The sequence below is a fragment of the Phyllostomus hastatus genome, unplaced genomic scaffold (genome assembly GCF_019186645.2).
Source record: "Phyllostomus hastatus isolate PE091 unplaced genomic scaffold, TTU_PhHast_1.1 phas_scaffold_21, whole genome shotgun sequence".
NCBI classification, from domain to species: Eukaryota; Metazoa; Chordata; class Mammalia; order Chiroptera; family Phyllostomidae; genus Phyllostomus; species Phyllostomus hastatus.
The window spans coordinates 6,605,160-6,631,751 of NW_025334017.1; the positions used below are offsets into that span (position 1 = coordinate 6,605,160).

Sequence of the window (26,592 nt, forward strand, 5' to 3'; positions counted from 1 at the left end):
AGGGAAGTTGGCCAAAGACTGTGACTTGATTACTGAAGCTTCAGTTAAATGAAGCCATGGAGATTTGCTTCTGATGCAGTTTCTAGGGACATGTCTTGTTCCTTGCTGTTTTCCACTCTTGATAGTGAAGTTAGTTGAAAACTAAAGAGTGAAGATGTTTTATATTTTGTTTTCTTTTATTGTACTGTGTGTATTTTATATTTCTTTTTTATCCTCACCCAAAAGACATGCTTTTTTATTTTTATTTTATTTTTATAGAGAGGGGAAGGATGAGGGAAAGAGGGAGAGAAACATCAAAATGAGAAACATTGGTTTTATGCCTTTCGTAGGTGCCCTGACTGGGGACCGAACCCATAACCCAGGCATGTGCCTGGACCTGAAATCAAACCAGTGACCTTTTACTTTGAGGGGTGACACCCAGCCAACTGAACCACAGTGGCCATGGCAAGATATTTTATTTTAAAGTGAAAAATAACATACTGGTTATATTTAAAAAAAAAACATTAAATACCAAAAACATGTAAAGTATACTTTTTGCAAAGTACGCTTTCACTACCATTAATATTTACATGGCAGCTTTCTTCTGAGGAACCTACCTTTTCAGATACTCTTTTCTCAGTGATGAGTTAAGAGAGTAGCAGCATTTTACCCAAGAAGTATTTTACTCAGCCAGCAGGCCTAATAGTGTTATATTTTGGTTAACTAATACACATTTTATAGTGTGTTCTTGTCTATGTAAATTTTCTTTGGCGACATTGTATGCAAAAGCAAACCATTAAACTACTTTTGCCAATAAATAGAAAAACCCAGATAATTAGATATTTCCCATCAGGTATGTAGGTAATAAAGTAAATTAAGCCCATAGTTTATTTTCCCCCCTCATTTCTTATTTTGTCTTTCACTCACATGCTATGATTTAGTCTTGATCCAAGACTTTAGATAATTGGACACTGCTTACAGGAGAGGGTGTGGGCTTCCTTAATGTGTGGCCACAGGATGGACTTCTGAGTCCTTTCAGTGCTGGAGAGGAACGAGGAAGAAGCAGTGCCTGTGAGCGTTGTGGGTCTCTGCCCACTGCCCTGCCTGTCCTGTCTGTCTTGGGTTCTTTAAATCCAAGCTCCAGGTCAGGGATGGGACCAGGTGCCCTCTTCTCTGCTGGTCGCAGAGGTTATCTTCTCTTTGACAAAGGGGTAAGCAGGTCTTTTAAATCCCAAATCTTTTTTTCCTTCAGAATAACCACTCCCAGTCTTTCTACTGCTATTCACAGGCCACATTGTGGCCTTCTGTCCACCTGATTTGTCTTAAATTGGCCAAATGATCAGGGAGGGAGAGCGGTTAGCCACTTTTCAGTAGAGGCCCTGATGTCCTTGACTTCCTGTGGTTCAGTGTATATGCATTGGGGGAAGAGAATGCCTGACCACATTGACCCTGGAAAGTGAGTTCTGCTAACTCATGCTCTATGCTAGATGCTGAGTGGACCACATGGGCCTGCTGGACATTCGTTTCTGACCATCAGTGAGTTTCATTCACTGACTTCAAAGCTGTGGCTTGCTGCCACTTTGGTTTATGTGGATGAGGGTGCTATAGATCCCACTTTCAACTCTCACTTTCATCAAATGAAAGTTGAGAGGTGAGAGGCCATGGGCAGCAGTAAGATATTGAGGGGAATTTTTCTGGAGACATAGTCACCTGAAGTCTTTATTAAGTTGAACTTTAGGGTGGGGCCTGTGTTGCCATAGTAGGTGTGGGTATAATGTTAGAATTAGAAGATAAAGAGCGGAAGGAATCATGGGTGACTTTAAAAATTATTATTTAAAATGTCTACACATAAAAATGCTTTAGAAAAATGTGAAGTTCTGTACAAATGTGAGATTTTTTTCCTGTGATATAGAAAAAATTTTTGCTGGTTGTCTTCTGCCTAGATGAAGGCCCCTTTGAGTCATTGGATGTTTGTGGAAACCACTGCAAGAGCATCAGTCATCTGAAATGCCAGGCCTAACTTCAGTCACCTTTACATAGAAGTCTATGTGACTTTAGCTTTAAAATGCTAAATAGGGAAATGGAAAGTATAAATTAAGAAAAGGGGCACTGTTCATTTTTTTTTTTTAATGTTGAAAAGACAATACCCTTGAACTTCCACTAGAATGCTAATTTTATATGTAGCCCTGATTCCTGTAGGAACAATATAATTTCATGGCAGTTAGGCTTCTTCTGTGAAGGTGGGTGGTCATAGTTTCTCCTTGTTGATTTTACCATTTACTGTGCTTAATTTTCTGCCTTCCTATAGTGCCTGATGAACACGTGGATGGGCAGCACGTCTTGTTTGCTGTATTAGTGACCTGGTTGCTTGGAGGAGATAATTAGGGATATGGGGAGTGTGGATGTGACTGCCAGAGTGCCCCACACTTGTCCCCCTTCCTGGGTCATGGGAATGCTGTGTGTAAATAAGAATGGCATCTTAGAGTTTGACACAAGCTGACAAATATCTGCTCTACTGTTGCCACTTGGAAGAATATACTATATATAGTAAAAGGACATCGAAAGGCATACTGTTGGCATCATTTTTCAATGTCTAATTTATTCCGTTCCTTATGTTGCATCACAGTGCCATATAGCCAGAGTGCCTAGTGTTTATGTTGGGCTTCTGTGGTCAGGTAACATATTAGCTAACTAGACTCCTTTTTCTGTGTTATTTCTGGCAGATCTTAATTCAGCCCATAAAACCCAATAACCTTTCAGTGATAATTCTTGACTGCGTGATGAGGCTTTTGTTTTTCCTTTAGAATGTATTCAGTATTACAAATGGACTTGGCTCTTTCAGGAGAGCTTTCTTCTTTTTTTCTGTTCTTTTTTTAAATCCCCACCGAGGATATGTTTATTGATTTGAGAGAGAGAAACACTAATGTGAGAGAAGAACATTAATTGGTTGCTTCCCATGTACACTCCTACTGAAGGTCAAGTATGCAACCTAGGTGTGTGCCCTGACTGGGCATTGAATACGCAACCTTTTGGTGTCTGGATCAACACTCCAACGAACTGAGCCACCTGGCCAGGGCAGAGTTTTCCTTCTGTACCTTGTTTTACTTTCACTTTTTAAAATATTCTTCTTTGAAAAATGGTGAGCACTGTAGCTTTCCTCCAGGCAGGGTTCTAATGTTATTGGAAGGCTCCCTAGGGGTGATCCCAGGAAACAGAAGACATTCACCATGAAAGGTTTCTGAGGCCTGAAGGATACTCCTCAAAAGGCCAGGCCCACTCTGGACTCCTAAGCTCTCCTCAGGTTAGAGGCCTTTGGTCCAGTCTGAGGACTCAGACTCGGGCTCTGCAGCCAGAGAGGTTCCGGCTTCACTCTTAGACTGCCACTTCTAGTAACCTGTTTGACCCTCAGTTTCCTCATCCTTGGGCGGTTTTATTGTAAAATGTAATGTTGAGGCATGTTGAGTTTGAAATAACACATTTTTAAATGAAAGCAGATTCGATTTCTGTTACAGAAACTTTTTACAGGGAAACTATTCTTTCCCTGAAAATTTAGCTTAGTTAATGTATTTAGGGAGTACTCGATGCTGCAAGAACTACTTAAGGTAACAACTTAGATTAGGTTATTTGTTTTAGAGGTGTTCCATCCACCAACTTTCAGAGAACTTAAAAAACAAAGTATTAATAATTTGTTACTGAAATCACGTTTGTTCAGAAACAGAATCCCCTCCCCTTCTTCGTTAACTCTTGTTTCTCTTTCTCAACTAGAAGAGTAGGGTGAAGAATTTGTGGGTGGAGTTTAGAAGGTGCAGGTGGCAAGGTACCACCTGGAAGTGAAGGTGTGAGTGTCTCACATGGAGCACCTGAAGGTTGACTGTGCCTGGGACAGGCCAAGGGTCTTGCTCCTGTCCCTGCATCCTGCCCAGATGCCCTCTGCTCAAGGCTGCCTTGTGGAGACCATCCACTGAGACTCCTGGGGCCTTGCTGAGGGAGTTCTTAGTGCCTTTGTTTGCAGGTATTGACCCTCAGGTTTATTGTCTGTGTCACAGAGTTTGTTTAGGTCTCTTTCCTCATTATTTTAATTTGTCATCTGCATTTTTTGCTTTCTACTACATTCTACTTCAGCTGTTAAATTTTATTTTAGTCTTAGAACTTTATTTAACAATTTTATTCTGTTGGGTTAATCATGTTGCCTTAATTGATCCTTTTAAACTTTTACTACTTTATCTTGTCTCTTTTTTAGTTTGCTTCTATCTTTGTTCTTTTTCATTGATTAAAAACTTAGATGAAAGTCCTATATTCTTTCTTTTAATATACTTTATTGATCATGCTGTTACAGTTGTCCCATTTCTTCCCACCTTCATTTCCCTATGCCCTGTACTCCCCTTCCACAAGCATCATCCTTCCCTGGCCCCCCCCGCCCTTAGTTCATGTCCATGGGTCGTACATATAAGTTCTTTGGCGTCTAAATTTCCCATGCTATTCTTACCCTCCTTGTGTCTATTTTGTACCTACCATTTATGCTTCTTATCCCCTGTACCTTTTTCCCCATTCTCCCCACTGACAGTTCTCCATGTGATCTCCATTTCTGTGATTCTGTTCCTGTTCCAGTTGTTTGCCTAGTTTGTTTTTGTTTTGTTCTTTTTAGGTTCAGTTTTTGGTAGTTGTGAGTTTGTTGTCGTTCCATTACTCATGTTTTTGATCATCCTCTTTCTCTTAGATAAGTCCCTTTAATATTTCATACAATAAGGGCTTGGTGGTGATGAACTCCTTTAACTTGACCTTATCTGGGAAGCACTTTATCTGCCTTTCTATTCTAAATGATAGCTTTTCTGGGTAGAGTAATCTTGGATGTAGGTCTTTGCCTTTCATGGCTTGGAATACTTCTTTCCTGCAAGGTTTCTTTTGAGAAATCAGCTGATAGTCTTATGGAAACTCCTTTGTAGGTAACTGTTTCCTTTTTTCTTGCTGCTTTTAAGATTCTCTCCTTCTCTTTAATCTTGAGTAATGTAATTATGATGAGCCTTGGTGTGTTCTTCCTTGGGTCCTACTTTTTTGGGACTCTCTGAGCTTCCTGGACTTCGTGGAAGTTTATTTCCTTTGCCAGATTGGGGAAGTTCTCCATTATTTTTTCAATAAGTTTTCAATTTCTTGCTCTTCCTTTTCTCCTTCTGGCACCCCTATGATTCTGATGTTGTAATATTTAAAGTTGTCCCAGAGGTTCCTAAGCCTCTCCTTGTTTTTTTGAATTCTTGTTTCTTCATTCTATTCTGGTTGAACGTTTATTTCTTCTTTCTGGTCCAAATTGTTGATTTGAGTCCTGGTTTCCTTCCCTGCACTGTTGGTTCCCTGTATATTTCTCTTCATTTCACTTTTCATAGCTTTCACTTTTTCCTCTATTTTGCGACCATACCCAACCATTTCTGTAAGCATCCTGATTACCAGTGTTTTTTGAACTCTATATCTAATAAGTTGGCTATCTCTTCATTGCTTAGTTCTATTTTTGAAGCTTTTGATCTGTTCTTTCATTAGGGACATATTTGTTTGTCTCGACACGCCTGTTATATAGTAAGAGGAGGAGCCTTAGGTATTTGCCAGGGTGGGGCAACCCATGTCACTGCATTGTGCTGCTATGTGTGGGGGAGGAGTCCAAGAGAGAACAATGTCATTTGCTTGGCTTTCTGCTGGTTTTTAGTCACTTCCCCCACTACCCACAATCAAATTGGGCCCTTCTGGTGCTGATTCCCAGGTGGGTGGGTTTGTGTATGTTCTAGGACCCTGTGTATCTTTCTCCAACGAGCTCTCATGGGAGGCTGGGAGTTTCTCTTGCTGCCACAACCCCCACAGGTTTTTACTGCCAGAGATTTTGAGGCTTTACTTTCCAGTGTTGGAACCTGTGTTGTTCAGTCTGTCTTGCTTCCCAGTTGTTCTTCTGGGTTATCTGCTTGCAAATGTGGGACTGCTTGTCCTCTAGCAGCCACCTCGCCTGTTCTAGTCTGCCAGCCACCGCCTTGCCTGCCCATGTCCTCCAGCCGTCATCTTGCCATGAGTTCTCTCCCCACTGGCTGCCCATCTCTACCCCTCCTACCAGTCTGAATGAATATTTCTTCTTTTAACTCCTTGGCTGTCAGACTTCTATACAGTTCGATTTCCTGTCAGTTCTGGTTATTTTTTGTTTTTAAATTTGTTGTTGTCTTTCTTTTGGTTGTGAGAAGAGGCAAAGTGTCTCTACCTACACCTGCGTCTTGGCCGAAGTCTCTGAAACGTCCTGTATTCTTAAGTTGAGAGATGCTTGATACTTTTCTGTCTACCAGAATTGAGCCATTGACCCTAACAGTCTAGTATTTATTTTATTACAGCAGCTTACCCTTAGGTTTATTTCTTTTTTAAAACACCTTTTGAGGTGTTTTAAAATATGAGGCTATGCTTCAATACCTTTGGCTCTTCTGAAAGATTGTAGTATGACATTTTGCCTTGAGTCCCTGAAAACAAGTCTGATTAATCTTCATGACCCGAGCCTCAAGGTTGATTTTCCCGACTGTGATGGGAATCTTCACTAACTCATTCCATCTGAAGGGCCCATTGGATTGAGAACTCCCTCCCATTGTGCAGACATCTTCATTAAGTGACTACAGTCTTCTCATCACATTTGGTTCCACAGTAGGGTTCCTTTTTAAACTTTCTTTCTTTTTCTTTCTCTTTCTTTCTCTCTCTTTTTAGGAATTGGATCCTTAGGCTGACGCTGCTCAGTGTCTTACTACATTCAGTTTTGTAATACATCAGGGCAGTTAGCTCGCTTCTAGTAAGTTCTGTCTCTTCATATAAAGCCTTATTATAAGATCCTGCACTGTTTCTCACCAAAAAAAAATTTTGATCATCTATATGCTGTATCTTAGCTTAGGTGAATTCATCCAGCCCCATTTCAGTGGTATCCCTGAGCCCATTGTGATGAAGTCCTACAGTTATAAGCTATGACTCCTTCCTTAGGGTAGATTCCTTAGTATTTCCTTCCATATGACAGAATACAAAGTTTGTGTTTTCCTGATGCTCTTTCTCATTAGGTTCTCACTGAGTTCTCATCAAGATGGTATATGCTTTGATCACATTGAGGGCAGTCACAGAACTTTAGAGCTTAGTGTGGCTGAAGTTGACCTAAGTTGTCATTTAGCTTTGACCATGAGCACACCCACTTGCCCACCAGTGTGACCTCACTCTCATAATGAGATGTGAGATGTTAAGTAAACTTGGAAAAGGCAGAGCGGTCCTTAAAACTGCCAACAACCTCCCCAAAAGGATGTGTTCCTTCCAACATCACAGGGCTTGTCTGGCTTTAGGAGTGGGTGGCTCTGTATCTCAGTTGCACCAGCAATGATGGGCGATAAGGATCAGGAAGTGAAAGAACTTTGTGAACAGGGAGGGGAAGTATATAGATACACTGGTTTTGAAAAATGGTAAGATTCACTCTATTTTGATATTACTTTAGTCCCATTTTACTGGATTTCATTGATATTTCACCATAAAGATAGAGTCTACGTGGGGTTTTCTTAAATGAGTTAATGAGAAAAGCACTTTAGAGTAGTGCCTGGCCATAATAAGTGCAGTATATGTGTTGTAATTGCTGTGACTTGAACTGTTTAGTTAAATTAATCAGCTAACACTTATAGTAACCTATCTGATCAGACACTAGAAATACAAAGATAAATAAGAGATAGTTTTTCCTCTTCTTGAGCTTATAGGATAGTAGACACACACACACACACACACACACACACACACACACACAAGTGCTTTGGTTTTAATTTGTTAGAGTAATGTTACCACCAAATTCTGTGTATTTTAATATCTATGGGTGGGGTGCATCATGTGGCATGTAGGTGGAGTGAGATCTGACTGATCTAGACTGTGGTGGTCAAAAAAATGCTTCTCTGAATGAGGTATGGGAAAAGTAGAAAAATAAAGTTAATGTTGCCAATTGTAAAAATCACTGAGAGCCTTGTAGGCCAATGCTGACAATCTCTGTCTCTAATATATATGGGATTAGACTTTAAGCAGATGAATGATGGAGTCAGATTTGCATTAGTGGTCACTCTGCTGATGTGGGGAGGATGGGCTTGTGGGTGATATTTTGCTGGCATTGAACTAGGAACTGTGGGAGGCAGAGAGCAGCAGGTTCAGGAGAGGAGTAAAGGCAGACATGATTTCTCTGGGGCTGAGGCCATCCAGGACCAAAATTAGAAAGTATTCCCCCCCCACACCTGGTCTTTCTTGTAACCCCCACTTTCTTGTAGCCATCACTGCAGCTGTAGGAGCTGTATCCAGGTTCTCCGTCTTTGCCAGGCAGCTCAGTCCTCATCCTCAATACTGTTGTGTCGATTTAAGGGACATTCCTTTTTAATGAGATTCTTTTCTCCCCAAGTGGAAAAGCTGCCCTCTTTGTGCATTGCAGCTTTCCAAATTATAATTTGGAAGAGGAATTCCTATATGGCTATATTTTGTCTTTGACATTATCCAAGGCTAGCTTTGAATCTTACAGAATTAATTAATGATTGGGGATGTGGAGTATGTGCCCTTTCTCCAGTAGTCTGATAGTGGGTAGCCCAGCCTGGAGATTGTGAGGGTGACGAGGCAGTCGGGAAGCAGCTGTAAAAGTTGAGGTGGGAAATGCTCCATGTTTGAACTAAAGCAGTGGCCATGGGTATGGAGAGGAGTGGCTTTTGGGATTGTCTGCTTGCTTGTTCTTTTAGCTACCATTGAGGAATGTTGAGAAAGGACTTTCCTTCTCTGCATGTTGCTTAGATGAAGTGATCACGATGAAGTGGGGTCCTGTCCATAAGTCTCTGCAGTTGATTCAGCTCAAGTGAGTCTGAGCCAGAGCCAAAGAATATGTTCCCAGACTTCCCAGAATACATTCCCAGCTGCTTGTCTTCCAGATGTGTGAATGTTGGCCATCTGTGCCAGGCACTGACAAGGTTTTCGTCCACTGCCTATCTCACTTAAACTTAACAGCAAATCTTGGAGGAAGATAGAAGTACTAACCTCATTTTATAGATGAGGAAACTGAGGATGGGGGAAATTGGCTTAATCAAGGGTCACAGACAGGTGACAGATGGCAGAGTTGGAGTGTGATCTAAGGTCTGTCTAAGACAGTGCTCTTTACCAACACTCTGCATTACTCTCATTTGTTAAAAGAAAAATTCTGACTTTGGCTTTTTTTAGGCAAAGCAGTTTTTAAATAACACTTAGTTGAAAATCCAAATTAGTTTATTGCTAAATAGTAGCAAAGGCCATTTAATTTAAATAACTTCACCTTGTCCTTGACTGTCATGTCTTTGGGTGGACACTGAAGATTTTGTAGTTTTTTTGACTTAGTCTGTTTTTGATTTGTATGTTGGTGTCATGAGAAGACATTAATATGGAGATGCTTAGCTGTCTTTGAGGAACATTAATAGTGCAAGATCTAATGAGTTTAAAAATCTTTTAGTAATCAGATCTGGGGTGAATGCTTCCCTTGGCTACAGGCTTTTTGTCTAAGCATTTGGGGGAAGTACCGTCCCACTCTTAGCAGTCTTGGGGGTTTTGTGTAGCTCATTCTTGGGAAGGGCAGATGGAAAATCATTAGCACATCTCTCCTGCAGCAAACTGATATTTCACCAGACCTGGGCTCTGCTAGGCTACAGGACAGTGAGCCTTTTACTCCTATACCATAGTTTACACAGGGTGCAGTAACCCCACTAAATTAAATTGTGTACTTCACTCTGGTGTAGAGAGGTCACCGTAGAAAGTACTCGCTGCCAACTTACTTTACCTGGCAGTGGTTCAAATCTGACAGGCCTACCTCTGATTTAAACAAATTTGAGAAATATGTAAAGTTTTGGAAGCAGTTTTGCACTGATTTGATAAAAGAAACCACAAAACACTGCAGCGCAGGTGTTGAGAATGTTTGAAAGCTGATTGAGGGAAGCAGATGGCTTTAGTCAGTGGCATCCAGCCAAAAGAGCAGGTGCTGGTCATGTGACCGCTGGTTACCAGGGTAATCTGATTGCTCTTGGCGTGCAGATGAAAGGGAAGGGGCCCAGCGTTCAGCTGTAGTATTGTATAATTTGTGGCAGTTAGAGCGGAAATAAATGCTGGAAATGGAGCCTCATAGTGGGGGAGACTTCTGTCCATGTGTAGCGTAAACACTAGGACAGTTGGATAAGGAACTGTTGTATGGATTTTTTTTTTAATTTAAAAAATATTATTCTTTCCAAGTTTTTAGGATATTGCCCCCTTTTTTAAAAATAAAAAGCACTCTAAACTGCCGTTTGCTGTAATCTTGACTTGTAAGTTAATTCCTTGTGTGGTTATTTACTATGCTAAAAGGTTAACAAAACAAAATTTAAAAAATCTCTGAGTACTTAAAAACTAGTTTAAGATTATCAAGATTTTATTTATTCATTACAAAAATACATTTTAGGTGTGTGATGGATACTTTATTAAATTAACAAATATTTTGAAATATTTTATGTGACACATCTTTACTTAAATAGGTGATATCTTGGCCTCTTTTCCTTTTGTACTAGTTGAGGCTGAAAAGTGCTGTTTAATGCATTCTGTCTGCATACTTTTCTGGGAATTTACAAACCTCAGTAAATAAAACTTTGTAAAGTTTTAAAATAATAGTCTTAGTTTTAAAATTTAATCAGAATTTTAGGCTCTCTGGAAATAATAAATATAATTATTACTGAGGTTGGACTATTTTAAATGTTGGATAACAAGTAATAATAAATATTAGAAAACCTTGGGGCCACTTCGAAAAATTGAATGGAAGGTAACTGTGTATATGTTTTTTAAAAAATGTGAAAGTTTCAAAAGGTGATGGTAAACATAAATTTTTGTAGAGTTCATTCATGACCTTTGAGTTATGTAATATTCAAATGCTATTAATGTTGGACAGAAACATACTGTGGGACATGGACTTTAATGATTGGGGTTGCTTTGCTATATTTTTGTATTTCGGAGTCTTGGCCTTTTTTTTTTTTAAAAAAAGGCTATTGTGACTACCTCACAAAATTCCTAGCACCAAAATAAAACTTATTTTTAATTAAAAACAGAGCATTAATTAAAATTATATAGAAAAGGGAATCGTTATATATTTTCATTATATTTATAAATTGGATAAAAATGGATCTGGATGATATAAAAGAGGATACCTAATAGTACTGATCAAAAAAGACTAAACAGGAGTATTTGTAACTATCTGCAATACACACAGAGAAATGATCATTATATTCTAGTTTTCCTTGACAATTTTTAAAAACATATTCTGCACCTCAAATACTCCACAGCAAAACCACCTCGTAAGCTGATTTTTCATCTTGGCTTGGTGTACTGGCAGGGACTTCTGCATTGTCTAGAGGAACAATGTATTCTGTGTGATATTAGGAGTTTTTGCCTGCAGTTTCTTTTTAATTAGGTTAGATATTTACTAAAGGTCATCAGTTTGGGGTTTTTCCATTAAACCTTAATTGAGAGTACCATTTAACTATAAATGGCCAACAAGGATTGATTTATCAATTGTCAATGATACTTTAGGGTTATTAATGTGGGAAATATAAGGCATGGGGCATGTGGAAAACCTCATTAAAAAGTGAACACTAAGTTATTCGCTTTGAATTCTAGTAATAAGAAACCTGATTCAGAAGCAAGTGCTTTGAAGAAAAAGGTCAACAAGGGAAAAACAGAAGGTTCTGAAAATTCAGACTTAGACAAAACACCCCCACCATCTCCTCCTCCTGAAGAAGATGAGGACCCAGGTGTTCAGGTAATACCATTATGCTGATCTCGAGCCTCGGTTACTTAGCATGGGTAACTCTAGCTGCATATCAAGTACACTAAACCTCCCCTGTCTTTGTTATAGAGCCACTTTAAAGATGGCTTTATTGTTTTCTGGAACATTATATCCATAGTGCTGAGAGCTGGGGGGGGCCAGTGGGAAATTAAACTCCTGACTTCTTGCTTTTGCCATCTTTGACTCTGGGATAAGTAAAGCTGAGAATATTCACTTATTTCTGTAAATGTATCTTTTGATGATTTATGTCAATGTTGGTGTTAACATAATGTTAATATATTGGTTCATGTAAAGCTTCATTCACATTTCTGATTTTCTATGAAGTTTGGTTGCTTGTCAATTCTTTGATTTTGCAAAACAAATAAGATGTAATCTGTAGCTTGTTTAAAGGTTTCTGATATCCCATGGTGAGAGTTGAGATATATTCCTATAATACTAGGGTTTCTGTGAACAGGTTAGTGACTTTTTGGATGGCAATGCTGCAAAATTTTTCAGAGTTAGAGTCTCCTGACTTGTGAAGAATTTCGTAGGAATCAGCTGAAAAACTAGCCCCGAAATAAACATTAGGAATTAGGTTCCTGTATGTAAAGCCCACTGTTGTGACTGATTGGACTGTAAGGTAAGGGACCCTAACACATGATCGCTAAAAATTATTTCCCTGTTATGTTCCCTGGAAACATGCCATGATGGCCCACTGGGCTGGCTGGGAATATAACCTCTGTGAACGACATCTAGCTTATCATGAAGCAGTTACTGAGGAGTCCGCTAGAATAGGAAGCCAGCCCCTAGAAGCCTGCTTGATTTTCTTTTACTCGTTCAGTACACTAAGTACTTCTACCTACACTTCTACCAATTCACTTAAAACTTAGAGACAAAATATAACATTTGTCATGTACAGCTGTATTCTAAAGAATTTCAGATTTTTTTTCCTTTTTAGTAGAACTCCCTGATATCTGTAACTTCACAGAGTGGCCTAATCTAAGATCTGAGAGGGAGACGAGACACAGTATTGTGAATTGGTTTGGTTTGGTTCTGTAACTAACATAGAAGTACCTCTGGCAGTTTGGGTTTATTTTGTAATTTACTTTGATTTTACACCCCAGTGAAAAGATATTGGGAAGGTAAGTAGATATCTTTTTTAGTTGTTTAAGGAGCTTTAAACTAAAGTATTGTAATGATTTTGGATTTCATTTTTATGCACAATGGTGATTATTCCCCCCCTGAATTGTGTTTGCTTAAACTCTAAGATCTTGATGGAAATAGTATTTGGACAATATTAAGAGGATTTATTCACATGAGTCGAGAAAATTCTGTTATTTCACAAATACTGCTGTTTTTTAGAAGTCTATTTGTTTTAATACAGAAATGGACTTTATGAAATACTAGTTTTGGGTTTTTTTTTTCCTTTGGCATTTTAGTTATAGAAAAATGATAATCAGTTCAAATGAACATCAGTGCATCTTTTAAAAAAATTTTTTTAAAGATTTTATTTATTTATTTATAGAGAGGGAAGAGAGGGAGAAAGAGAGAGAGAGAGAGAGAGAGAGAGAGAGAGAGAGAGAGAGAGGGAGCGAGGGAGAGAAACATCAATATGTGGTTGCTGGAGGTCATGGCCTGCAACCCAGGCATGTACCCTGACTGGGAGTCGAACCTATGACACTTTGGTTCGCAGTCCACACTCAATCCACTGAGCTGCGCCAGCCAGGGTTCAATGCATCTTTTTAATTGGCTAATGCTTAACTGTTATAAGTTCAGTAGCTAATACAAGTAGCCACACAAGTAGATCTGATGTGGAAGGCAGGCTTTTCTTGGTGTCTTTGACACAGGAAGTGATGCTGCCTTCTGTATATTGTGTTTCTTCCTGTAACACATACATAAGGGGTTTTAAGTTTTTTCAGTTCTGTGATTGGTTTATTTAAACTTTAGTAAATGCCTTATAATTTTAATGAACTCAAAATTGTATCAAAAGTACTACAACAGTGAGATTGTGGAAACACATTTAAATTTTCTCTTCAGTATACCTGTTTTAACTATAAGTAGCTCTTTTCAAGCAATCCAAATTTAACAAATTGCTTTATGATTTTAGTGTCAATTCAAAAGCTTTGAGTTATGGTTTAAACGTAGTTCTTACATTACATTTGATTCACAAAAATCTTTTAAACAGTAATGTTTTAGCAGACCATAATAAAGCGTATTTTATAAAAAGCAATTTTATTTTATATTGGGAAATTGAAAAAAAACTTTTATACCCAAAATAAATAAGCAATTATTATTTAGAAAACAGAGAAGTGATATAACACTTAAAAATTTAGAAAATTGAGTTCTAATTGTATTTGGGGTTTTTTTACTATTATTAAATGACCTTGTATCCATTACTCACTAAGCCCATCATTACTGCATAGATATATAACACAAACTTGATGAGAAACTTTCATTATAAAACTCCTATCCATAAACATATAAATGTCTATTTAAAAAGAGAAAATACCCTGTGTTATTGTACTGAACATTTCTTTAATATCAGAGTGGCATTTAGTGTAAAGTGGATTTATTTCAGACTTCTTTTGGGGTGTTTAGTTACTTATGCTGGAAGAATGCAGTGACAGTGTGGCCCCAACCGTGGACATTTGACAAAACCTCATAGCTATATCATAAGTAATACTTATGTTTACATTTCTCCTTGTAGTAATGACATAAAGATGAAAATATATATTTGTCCCTTTCAACTTAGTTAAATAGATACAGCAAATGAAATACAGATATTATGCCTGTTATATCTTAAAGAAATTGACAGTTTTCTTGAGAAGTAGAGGATGGTGATGTCGGCCTGAGCAGGAGTTAGTCTAGATCAGCTTTGGGAAGAGAGAAAGGAAGCTCTACAAAGTAGCTAGGCCTGGTAGCCTTATTGCTTTCTGATTTTTCTTTGGAAAGGTGGAACTAGTTAATGATGACCTTAGTCTTACTAATTGCATCTAGCATTAATGTGCACCATGCACTGTTCTAGATGCTTGAAATGAATTTACTCATGAGATCTTCATGAGCTAGTTACTATCATTAACCCATTCTACAGACCGGGAAACTAAGGTCCACAGCATAATTCATTTAACATCACAAAGTAAGAGCCTGGGCTCATTTAAACAGGGGCGCTCAGCTCCAGAGCCTCCAAGGTCAAATTGCCCCCTGTGATGTGGGGAAGGGTGGCAGATGGCAGAACCCCTGCTGTTTTTTGCTTCACTTAGACCTGGAATTGGGGGGACATAGTTGGGTGATTTGCCTCTCTGCCTGACTATCCAACTTTAAAATCCACAAGGCACTTTAAAAAGTTTTATTCATAATTCTTAGAAAAAAGTTTGAGTTACTTAATATTTTCATTTCTTCTTTGTGCTTTACAAACTCATTTGTAGGTTATAATCTTGTATTTATCAGGGATTTAAAACATCTCATTTTAGAGCTGTCTTAGATTTTGTAACAACATATTAATGAAAAGATTATTTTTCCCCATTTGTAATTAACTGGCAAAACTAATTTTTTAGCAGAAAGATTAAACAATATAGAATTGTTTTGAATAAAATGTACAAAACTGTTTTCCTTCTGCTCCTTTAACTTCTCTCCCCAGAATTAATAGCTGTTAACAACTTGTATGTCTTTTCACATTGTTTTCTGCTTTGAAAACATACATATTATACGTTCATTTTTTTTAGTAAATATTCATTGAGTCATACAGTGTGTTTGTCGTGAGGAGTTTACATACAGGGGTTGGCAAAGGAGGTTTTCAGTTGTAAGTACACAAAACAGTTTATTCTTATATTATTATTTATTAATTACTATATTATTTATTTGTATTATCTTATTGTTATCATTGTTATTATTTTGTATCCTTACTAGTGATTTATCTTTTAGGTAATGATGGCTGGTAATTTAAACCTGCTTTTGCCCACCCCTGTATTGATGATTGAGCCTCACATATAAATATGCAAGTTGTTTGTTACTTTAGAATTATAAGCTACTTACTATGTAACTTGCTTTTCTTTTGTATTTCACAATTTATCTTGCAGATATCCTGCAGATATGTTATATAACTTAGCAGAAGTGCAATTGCTGGGTCAAAGGGTGGGCATGTTTTAAACTTGGAAAGCTGCGACCACACTGTGCTTGTGCTGCAAAGACACACCAGGTTCTATTTTGACCACCGGAATGGGAGAGGGCCTGTTTTACCAATAATCCTAATACTAACCATTACCAGTCTTTTACATTTTAATCAGAGTGGAAAAAAAAAGTTTTTTTAAGTAAAATTACTTGTCATAACCATTCATTATAAATTCTGATATTCATTCCTTCATCTTCAAAAATTTCAAACCATTTCTTTTAGGACCAAGATTAAAATGTAAGTTTTCTATTTAAATAACCCTTTGAAATATTATGGGGCCTTGGATAATATTATAATAGTATTTATATAGAACTTTATAATTAGAAAATAATAATTGATTATTTTCCAGTGACCGCTTTTTGGACTTTTTATTATGGGTAAAATTTTAAATGTACAAAAGAAGAGAGAATATTATATCCATCACCCAGCCTCGGTGTTGCCTTCACTGTTGAGCAATACGCTGGTTGAGTGGTGAATAAGATTTGCTGCTATTTCCATCTCCTGGTTGAAGATTAGGTAGTTGGGAGTGGCAGAGCCACAGCTGTCCCAGGCAGCTGACTGAAGATCCCCCCGCCCTGCCCCGTCTCCAAATGCACCCCCATTTCCATTATATTCATTGTCACTACAGTCTCTTAATGTGATCTATAGGGTTAAAGCTAGCTTTTTTTCTAGGATTAATTTCTAAAAATATCCACCTCACCATCTTGGGAAGTTAAAAAGCATATCAGTGCATTGCTTTGCAACTCACTTCGTTGGATTTGTGTTTTAGAAGAGACGGTCCAGCAGGCAAGTGAAGAGGAAGCGATACACTGAAGACTTGGAGTTCAAGATTTCTGATGAGGAGGCAGATGATGCAGATGCTGCTGGGAGAGACTCCCCCTCAAACACCTCACAGTCAGAGCAGCAGGTTAGCGTCCAGATTTGTGTGGTTCCTACCACATTTGGAATGATGCGCTGGAATTTTGTAGCTGGTACCTGAAAAGTTCCACTGGAGCACTGGACTTGGGGCTGGGGAACATTCATCTAATGTTGGCTGATGTGCTATGGGAAATGAATTATTTAGCAATATTTTTTAAAAAGCCTGGTTCACTGAAATGTATTTTTATACAAGCCTGTGATAGGAAATTTTACACAATTTTGAAGAATTAATGGTCTCTGATGAGGAAGAGTCAGAACTAGGATTCAAGGAGGCTGAATTTACCTCTGAGAATTCAGTGCTGTAGCTTCTGGGACTTTAATAAACCACTCAAGCTTGTCTCCTGCTGTTAGGCACCGTAAGAGCCCCTTTATGAAATTACTGCCTTGTAGTACCCAGCAGGGCATACTTTATTCTCTGTGCATTGTAAATGATGGATAAAATAGTTTGTGTAAAATATGTTTAGTAATGTAGAATTGATTATTGTAAAGAATTAAAAAAAGAATTTCTTTTTCTTACCATAACTGTAGTTTAGTTAACAAACTGGTAACTCATAGAAAAGTACATGAAATGGAGTTTTGTATTTTATTTGATAATCTGTGTGCTGTTAGATTATTATGTAATGTTTTATGTGACCTCCATAGATAAAAGCTGCCTACAATAACAGAATGATGAGTATATTTACCCCATGGGTATAAATGAAGAAAACTTATATTTTTGACTTGCTCTCATGCAGAGATGATTTTCTTTTGGCAGCTGGAGTTTCTGAATGCTCTCTAGCTTTAGGGATCCATGCTAGACCACATAATTAAACCATAATCATGAAGTAATGAAAACAGATCTTCCTTTTGTCTTTGTGCAGAGTGAGATTTTGTTTTCAATAATTTTTTCCCACTGACTTTGCACCCAGTGTTTTAAAGGATATGAATTTAAAGGGTATGGAGGTAAATGCTAAAAGGGAATGATTTCTTGCTTTTATGGCTTATAATGAAGTCTTCCATGTGGGTGGATTCATTCTACTTTATTTTTTAGGAATCTGTTGATGCAGAAGGTCCTGTGGTAGAAAAAATCATGAGTAGTCGTTCAGTGAAAAAACAGGTAAGCGCCATTTGTGATTAAAACCTGTGGTGTATGTGTGATTCTTTAAATTATTTTTTGCTTTTTAATTTCTTTTAAAAATTTCACTATTGGTCATGGCTGAGTAGCCCAGTTGGTTAGAGTACCATCCCGATATGCTAGTTGCCAGTATGATCCCTGGTCAGGACACATACAAGAAACAGCCAATGAATGCATGAATAAGTGGAACAACAAATCAATGTTGCTCTCTCTCTCCCTCCGCCTCTCTCTCCCTCTTCCTCTCTATCTCTTCAAATCAGTGAATAATTTTTTTAATGCACTATTGGAAAATAAAACTTCTGGTGATATTTCTTATACTATCTGATCTATAGCCCAATATAAACCTTTGGGATATTCACCCCAAATGAAATTAAAATACATCAACCAACCAATGTTTTATTACACCTTTTAGAGTAGGCAAGAAACCCACAAGTCTCAAACAAATCTGTAGGACTTTTAGCATTATAGGCTGCCTTTTTCATAAATATTATTCATAAAAGTCATTAACATGACCTCTCATTTCCCTTAGGGAGAAGGTTTCTTGCCCTCCCCTACCTCCCCACCCCCATAGAAGTTTAATAGGTTAGGGAGTAGGTGTTTTCTCTTACTTTTCATAACATTTTTACATACAATTAAAATATTCATTAATATCTTTTTGTCAGTACAAAGGTGAAATGCTAGACTATTTTCAGTATGATATTTTGAAGATATTGTGACTTATTCTTCAAAATTATTAAAAATTCATGTTGACCTGTAAAGATGAGCTCTAAGTACCTGTTGCTAGTCTGATGACTTTGTCATTGAGGGATACATACCTTGTGTCAGAGAATTTTAGTAACACTGTGCTTTCTTTTACTGATTGAGATTTTGGTTTCATCCCAGCTGTCTCTCTTCTTGCCCAGTTTGAGAAAATGCTTTATTTAGTTTGAAAAATTGCATAGGTATCCAGGTGTATTTACATAATCTGGCATACAATTTTTGGCATCTCTAGAAAGTGTTCTCCTTTAGATATAGGTGTCAGTCTTTCAGCTTGAATTATGGTCGAATGCACAGTTCTTTTTTTCTGTTTTCAAGGTGAGTGGAAGTACAATCTCATTGTCTTGACATGTAAAATAAATCTATTTTCAAAGTAAAATATATACAAAGTTCCCCTTGAGAGAGATAGGAATGGAGGGATTATGGGTCTTAAAGTGAGATCCCAAGCTTATCAAATAGGAAACCTTTGCTACTCAAATACTACTCCTATCTAGAGATCCTTGAAAATGTTAGGGCACCAGCAGTAAACTTCTCTTTACCTTATTGCAATACTGTTTGCTTTTCTATTATTCAAATTCAAATTGAGTGTAGGGAGCATGAGGGTGTGTGGAGTAGCTATCTGGTGACTCTTTGAACATGAAGATTTCCTCTTAGATGAATTAAATCTCAACCAAATTTCCCACCTGTTCAAGCAGAAATGAGTGTTATTTAACTCATTAGAAAGGTGGTGGCTTTTGTCCTACTAATGACTCTAGAACTGTTTGTGCATTGTAGATATATGGTGAAATTTAAATGCTTGACATGCTTTAAAGCATAATCCCCTTCACTGAATTGAAGTGACTTGTTTGAGTAAATAGCTTGTGGTTTGGATGGGATATATTAATTTTCATTCAGTTAAAAGTGCTTCATACTCAGGCGAACTCAGCAGGTTTGGGGGTTGCAAATTATAATTAGCTGTATTATTCAGAGCTACTTAGACTATGCATTATGTAGGACATTGCTTTATTTATTTATTTATTTAGCCCACTTTAGGGCTTTTTCTTTTTTCCTTGTCTTTTTTTTCCTCTTGTCATTCTCCTTTTAAAGATAGGTGCCCATATTAGGAATAGATATTACTATTTACAGATGACCAGGTTTATCTTATCACGTAAATTTAAAATTACTATAATTGCACATGAGGGTGGAGTATTTCTTGAGTTGGTGGATTTCAGGATAGAGAAAACTAATGGAAACATCTCTCTGGAAGGGGAACTAGGCCTTGAGGTACAATTAAAGTAGAGAGGAGATGTGGAGCTCACCAAATTGCTTAGATTATTGGTATTTCATAAAGGACAATAAAAAACCATTAGAAGGTTGTACACATTAGCAGGTACTAACTTTTTAAACTGCTAATGTTCTCAAAATAGTTACATTAGTTATCAGTTTTAATAATATTGGAGGAGAGTTTGGCAAATAGAAACAAAAGGAAACTGAAGACTATCCTGTGGATTCTAGCTATGCCTGCTGTTCTGTTTCCTATTACCATGAATAATTGAAGAAGTGACTGTGAGAAGGTGCCTTTATCTCCCCTGGCAGTACTGTAGAAATTGGCTGTGAGCTCTCAAAGCCGACCCTGCATGGTGCTGACACATAGTGGGGACTCAGTTTGTGGTTTTCAAAGTCAGCTGACCTCATCACTGTAGCCAGAGGAAGATCTGTTGTGAACTGGAGTCAGCAAACTCACAGAGTGCATCTGGCAGAGCCTCCCTAATTCAGCACCTCATGTTCAACGTGGGCAGCTCAGGCATTTGTGTTGTTCTAAACCCGTATTAATGTGGGTGAGATCCAGTGGAAGGGATATCGTTGATACTTGTCTTTGAACTTTGAAGTAGGTTTAAGAGTGGACATTTGGATGGTGTAAAGTTCAATTCTTTTGTTTTCCCTGTTTAGTCATTGTGTAGCCCTTTCAGTCAATTCTGACTATATTCTTTAAAATTCTTTATTTTTCTTTACATGGCATATTTTCTTTTTAAGAGCTTATTCTAAATTCCAAGATTTTTGTTTTAATACTCTTTAGGTGAACTCAATAACAAAAAAGTAGAGTATAAGGAAGGCAAAACTCATCATCACATTTCTTCTAGTGCCCTTGTTTTCTCCTTAAGTGAACCTATGATTTGGCATCTCAGGTAGACTATCTGGTGGGTTGGGCCAGAAGCAGGAAGGGTTCATACCATTGCTTTATTGATACTTTACTGTGGACTTTCTTATTCTTTTGTGCATTAACAGGGTTTTATCTTTTTAATACTGTGGTGTAGGTTTGTTTCTCCAGAGTGATTTCCTAATTTAGTAATAAGATGCTTAGGAAAGGTCATTCATTCTTTCAGGCTACAAGATTATCATTTGTCGATGCTGTTTTAAAATCCAGGTGATGGGAAGAGTCTCTTTATTGCCCGGTCAAGGTTTTTGGTTCCTGTGAACAGTGAGACAAAAATGGTTTAATATGTTTGGAACTTTAATTATCATATGAATAATACAGATTTTGATAGACTAGTTTTAGAGTCTAATGAACAGATATACATATTTCTCAAGTTATTCTGTTGAACACATAGAATTACTTTAGAGGACTGCTTAATTTAATTGTAATTGCCCAAGGAATAAATTTGAGTGGATTTTTTTGGTTTGGGCAGAAATAGTATCTTGACTTAGTTATTTACTGTATATGCCTGTTATAAAATGGTTTCTGAAAATTAAAGGCATTGGGGGTAGGGGTTGGAGCTGTTTTTGACTGTCACCGGAGGCTGGTCAAACTGACTACCATTTGGAAAAAATAATGCTAATGAGGACTTATGAATTCTCACAAAGTTGTTAATTGTTTTGCTGTTAGTAGTGCAAAAGAGGTCAGCATGGTCATATTTATATGAAATAAAGATTACCAAAGAGTTCTATTTGTTGTTCTAGGCGTAAGAAGGTGATTCAATATGTGTGGTCAGTTAAAGTACAGGCTTATAATTTTTGGAACATCCAAAAGGAATAGGCCCTAGGACAATTCTGCACCAGCTCCAGGTGCTACTACATGAGGTCTCAGAACCTAACTGCTTCCTCCAAGAAAGCTCTAGACCTCTTGTTAAACATCTCCACATCAGGTTCCCCAAGGGATAGCTGATTGTGACAAGAAAGTGGGTATTAGCGAGGGTCAGGGACAGACGGTTAGTGGCTGCAAGAGTCAGAGCTTTCTGGGGACAGAATTGAGACACAATGAAAACTATCTCTGATGTTCAAGAGTTGATCCTGTGTGCTTTGTGCCCACTTTGAATTTGTGGGATGATGAGACCAGTTCGAGTGAGGTAGAGAGGACAGTACAGAAGGAAAGATTGGGAAGAGTGGAATCAGGAAATAATAGAGCATAGAAATGATAAAGTTTGTCTTTTTACTACCTCAAACACAACATAATTCAATTCTGAAAAACCCTTTCAGGATGGAAAAAATATAGTGTCAAAAAAGTAAAAACAGTAGACCAGCCATTGGAATTCCATTCTAGGTTTAAATTTCATGATATGCTATGGGAAGCATCAAAAAATGTAGACTTGCCCTGACTGGTGTAGCTCAGTGGATTGAGTGCAGGCTGCAAACCAAAGGGTTGCCTGTTCGATTCTCAGCCAGGGCACATGCCTGGGTTGCAGGCCAAGTCCCCAGTGGAGGCCATGTGAGAGGCAACCACACACTGATGCTTCTCTCCCTCTCTTTCTCCCTCCCTTCCTCTTTCTCTAAAAATAAATAATAAATAAAATATTTTTAAAAAGATGTCGACTCACCTTGGTTTTCCATTTTCTCTGGTTGTCTACTGTCTTATCTTTGCCTTTCTACCCGAATCTCCAGTTCTGCACATAATATTAACCTACCTTGAAATCACTGCTGACATGTGGGAGTAAAATGAGGTTATGTTGGGACAAAAAAAAGTAAGGTAGATCACTATATTTGGCTGGAATTTATCTCTAAATTAATTCCAAATTTATGTTGCTGGCTCTTGAAGGCATGCAGCAAACATTTCTTTCTATTTTGGGCAACTAAAAGTCTGGAACATAGATGGTGTTCTGAATACATTGGTTTAAGGAGCTGCTTTATGGTTACTACCATTTATAGCTCCATTAGGGCCAAACCTGATGTTATGGGTTTTGACCACACTCCTGAGGACTGTCTTCTTCTTGGTGATCTGTAGGTAGGTAGAAAAACGGTCTCAAATTTAGGTTTAACTAATACATGTGGGAATTTCGAAGAAAAGTTTAAGTTTACACAGTTTTTGGCAATAGTTTGAAGATTAAGAATTGAGAGAAACTAGTGTCTTTGGATAGATCCTCTGCTAGTCTGTCATCTAGTAGAAGTCTGCTCCTTTATTTGTCCTCTGTCATGTTCCCACTTGCCTGAATTTCCTTTGCCGCATTTCTGAGACAGCTTGGCCAAATGTGACCCTCAAGGCAGGCTTGTGTGCAGTTGTAAGAGTGTAAAACCAATTCCTGAACATCTGTAAGTAGTGTTTATATTTACATCCCCGATTTATCTGATCAAATGTTCCAGAAGAAAATTATACATTATGACTTGTTTAATAGCCTAAAACCAAAAAGAAAAAAAATACCGAAAGAGATACTTAAAAAGTCATGAGAGTCGTATCTTTTGCATATGCTGCAGTCAGTAGGATCAAGGGAGAAGTCACTGATAATCTGACCACTGAACTCTTGACTTGGCTGATGTGTATCACAATTTTAACCTTACCTAAATCTAGTATTGGAGTGTTAATTTTATTTGGCTGCTACGTATGTGAGACATCTTGTCTGAGAGATTTTAATTGTACCACTGAGTAAAACTAAAACTGTGAATAGCGATGCACTGAAATTACAGCATAAGCACAAGGTTTAGTTTTATATGGTTTCTTGTTTAGAGTTATTAACTATATAGAGGAATAAATGTCTTTTAAATATTTTAAAACATTACAAAACCCACAATGTAAAGTTGCTATGAGGCAGCCAAAAATAATACATATGGCATTCAGGAGAGCAGTTGCTAATTGGCTGCTGCCTGAGAAAATGGTACACTTGGCGTCTACTTAACACTGTGGGTTTGGCAGAAAGCCAGATTTGGGGTCAGGTTGTTGTGAATGAAGCTGCATGTGGTTAGGGAGGAGTTAAAATGATTCATGTCTTAGAAGCTATAGCACGTCAAGTAACGTGCACGGGCCTCCGTGTGCCGCAGTGGCCACCTACCAGCCCCCAACGTGCTCATCTTGACAGCAGTGCCCTGCGCTACTTTTGCCATCCCCATTTTATCTTTATACAGGAGTAAATCATTACTTTTGGCATATTCTAGTAGATGGTTTTAAATATGTGCCTGAAATTGTCTTTTGTTGCAGAAGGAATCTGGAGAGGAGATAGAAGTTGAGGAATTCTATGTGAAATACAAAAACTTGTAAGTAGATTGTGATTTTTTTTAAATTGGGGAATATATTTCCAACGTACTAAATAATGGTTTCAAAATAGTGGGAAAATAAAAAATAATCAGGAATTGGGAAACTATGGTGTGATTTATTTAGAACTTTAAAGACCATTGCCTAGTAGCTTCTGATATTTTATGAATTAAATTTTTCTGGGAAAATGTATAGTGGGTATAAAAGTTGACTAACTTTCATGTGTAACTAAGAAGTTCTTTTTAGAGGGGATGAAATCTCATACAGTAAGAGAAAAGTGAGTAACAATACTCTTCTGTCTTCTGAGAATAGATTCTGTGGGGCTGCCCCTCCTCCCTTCATCTGTGCGTGGAACGCCAGGCACTTGAGACTAGAACTCATCTGTCAGGCAAAAGCTCTAGAATACTGTGACATCACCCACATTTTGAAATGCAGTGAGCTCTGTTTATCTGTCTTTGTTTCTAACTTTTGTTTAGTGAATTTGAATTGCATAACTTTTAAAAACCTGAAATGAAAATGCAGCGAGTTGTTCTGCATTGTAGATGTAGGCAGAACACGGGGACCAAACATACATTTTGATGAGGCAGCATTGTTTTCAGGATCAATAGTCATCTTGCTGAAGAAGCCTAAGCCATTTCCTAACCTAAGCAACATTTTCAGAACAAAGACAAAAATATTAATTGATAACATAAACATTAAATTTGCTTTAAACATTTTAAGGAAAGGAACTCAAGTACCATATATTAATACATTTCTAGGGTTTAAAGAGAGGCTTTTGGGAGTCACTGTCAAAACAGCCTAAGAAAATGTAAAATTTACCCTAGCTGATAAAAGTATCAGGCCTCATGCTTTCTATCATTCTCCCTTGTTGCACTTGGCGTGGTGTTAATGAACTGATACATTTCTGAAGTTTTGTGAGCAAAACCTTTTAGCAAGTAAGATGAGGAAGTGTCTTATCAGTGTTATGAGAGTATAAGGAAATACAGAGTCTGGCGATAAAAAAATGCTCGGTCAACATTAAATGTCATTTTATACTCAGCATGGGGAGTACACAGATGGAAATTATACATATGATATGATTTTATATAATTGTATAAAGAAAGAAGTATGAGTAGGTAAGGAAGAGATAATGAAGTAAGCCAGAGAAGAGAGTGAATTCTCTGGCACATTTACCAAATTGAATTCAAAGCAAAGATGTTTAAGTATTGCTTACCAAAAAAGGGTACTAGTAGGTAGGCATCCACCAAATCAGTGTGGAGCAGTGGAACCAGGGTGCTGGACTCGTGGACAACATCTGATGTGGCCTGTACACAATCCCAGAGGAGTTCCCAGTGACCCTGACCAAGGACCACTGCCTGGCCCGGGGAGACCAGTCATCCTTTGTCAGTCACAGATGGTTCTGAAGAAAACAGTTTTTTATCTTATATTATTGAGATCCGTGAGAAATTAGGATTTCCATAAAGTTAACAGTCTCTGTTAACTTTTTATTTTGACGTAATTTTAGATTTACAGGAAAAAAATGCAAAAATACTATAAAGGATTTATTTTTCTTTTTGTAAATAAAATACCTTTTATTTACCTTCCTATAATACCTTTGTAGGAAGATACTTTGAGATTATTAAATACGGTAATGGCTGTTAAGTGGTGATTTACTAATTTCATCACTCCTACATTTATTAGTTGGGTTTCAACTATAAGGAAGAGTTTACCTTTTTACCCATTTGCTTATTTATTATAGCAGTGCAGACTTGTAGCATTTTACCTTATTCAGTTGGTCATAATTCTTTATTATCATGTCATCATTACTTTGCTCCCATTATTCTACATTTGGCCATTGGGAGTCCCTCATACTGGCTTCTCTCTCCTTTTGCCTTGTCCCTGTCCTTTGAGAGCTTCCTTACTTTCTGGCACAGGAGGATGCTCTGCCCTCATCTTGTAATTTTCCTGTTTAAATCTTGGAATCAGTTATTTCTCCAAGGTGTCTTGGTTATTTTTACTAGAGAAGGGCATTTAGGAACCAAGATTTGGGTAGTAGGTGTGCTTGTTGCTCCTGGGGAGTCCTTCTAAGCCTCTAGGATTAGGAGGGGCATCTTTCTGTGTATGTACACATACATGTGTGGACATGTTTATGTATATGTGACATATAATGCGTGACACATGTTATGCACAGATATAATTACATATACACACACCTCTACCTTACTACCAGCCTAACAATGGTGAAAAACAATGACTTTGTATTAATAATGTCCAAATTTATTTCAACATTACAGGGTTCATTCCATCTTTCCCCTTTGAATATTAATAACTCCCTTCTTCAACCACAAGAAACCTGGCTCTTATTCTCTATAGTGTATTTGCTTATTTGTGAATCCTAAAATATATAGGCAGTGGTTTCTAAATTCCTGGAACATATT

At 37.6% G+C, this 26,592-nt stretch overlaps 1 protein-coding gene across 6 annotated transcripts in view; it reads left to right on the plus strand.

Annotated features, from left to right (window-relative positions):
- The window catches only part of CHD7 (chromodomain helicase DNA binding protein 7), a 197,671-nt gene that overhangs the window by 114,158 nt on the left and 56,921 nt on the right, over positions 1-26,592 (plus strand). For all 6 annotated transcript variants that reach the window (XM_045861487.1, XM_045861490.1, XM_045861491.1 and 3 more), the window contains 4 exons: positions 11,638-11,779; positions 16,723-16,860; positions 17,902-17,967; positions 24,122-24,177. In XM_045861487.1, coding sequence (XP_045717443.1) covers positions 11,638-11,779; positions 16,723-16,860; positions 17,902-17,967; positions 24,122-24,177 — 402 coding nt within the window. The remainder of the gene's footprint in view (positions 1-11,637; positions 11,780-16,722; positions 16,861-17,901; positions 17,968-24,121; positions 24,178-26,592) is intronic.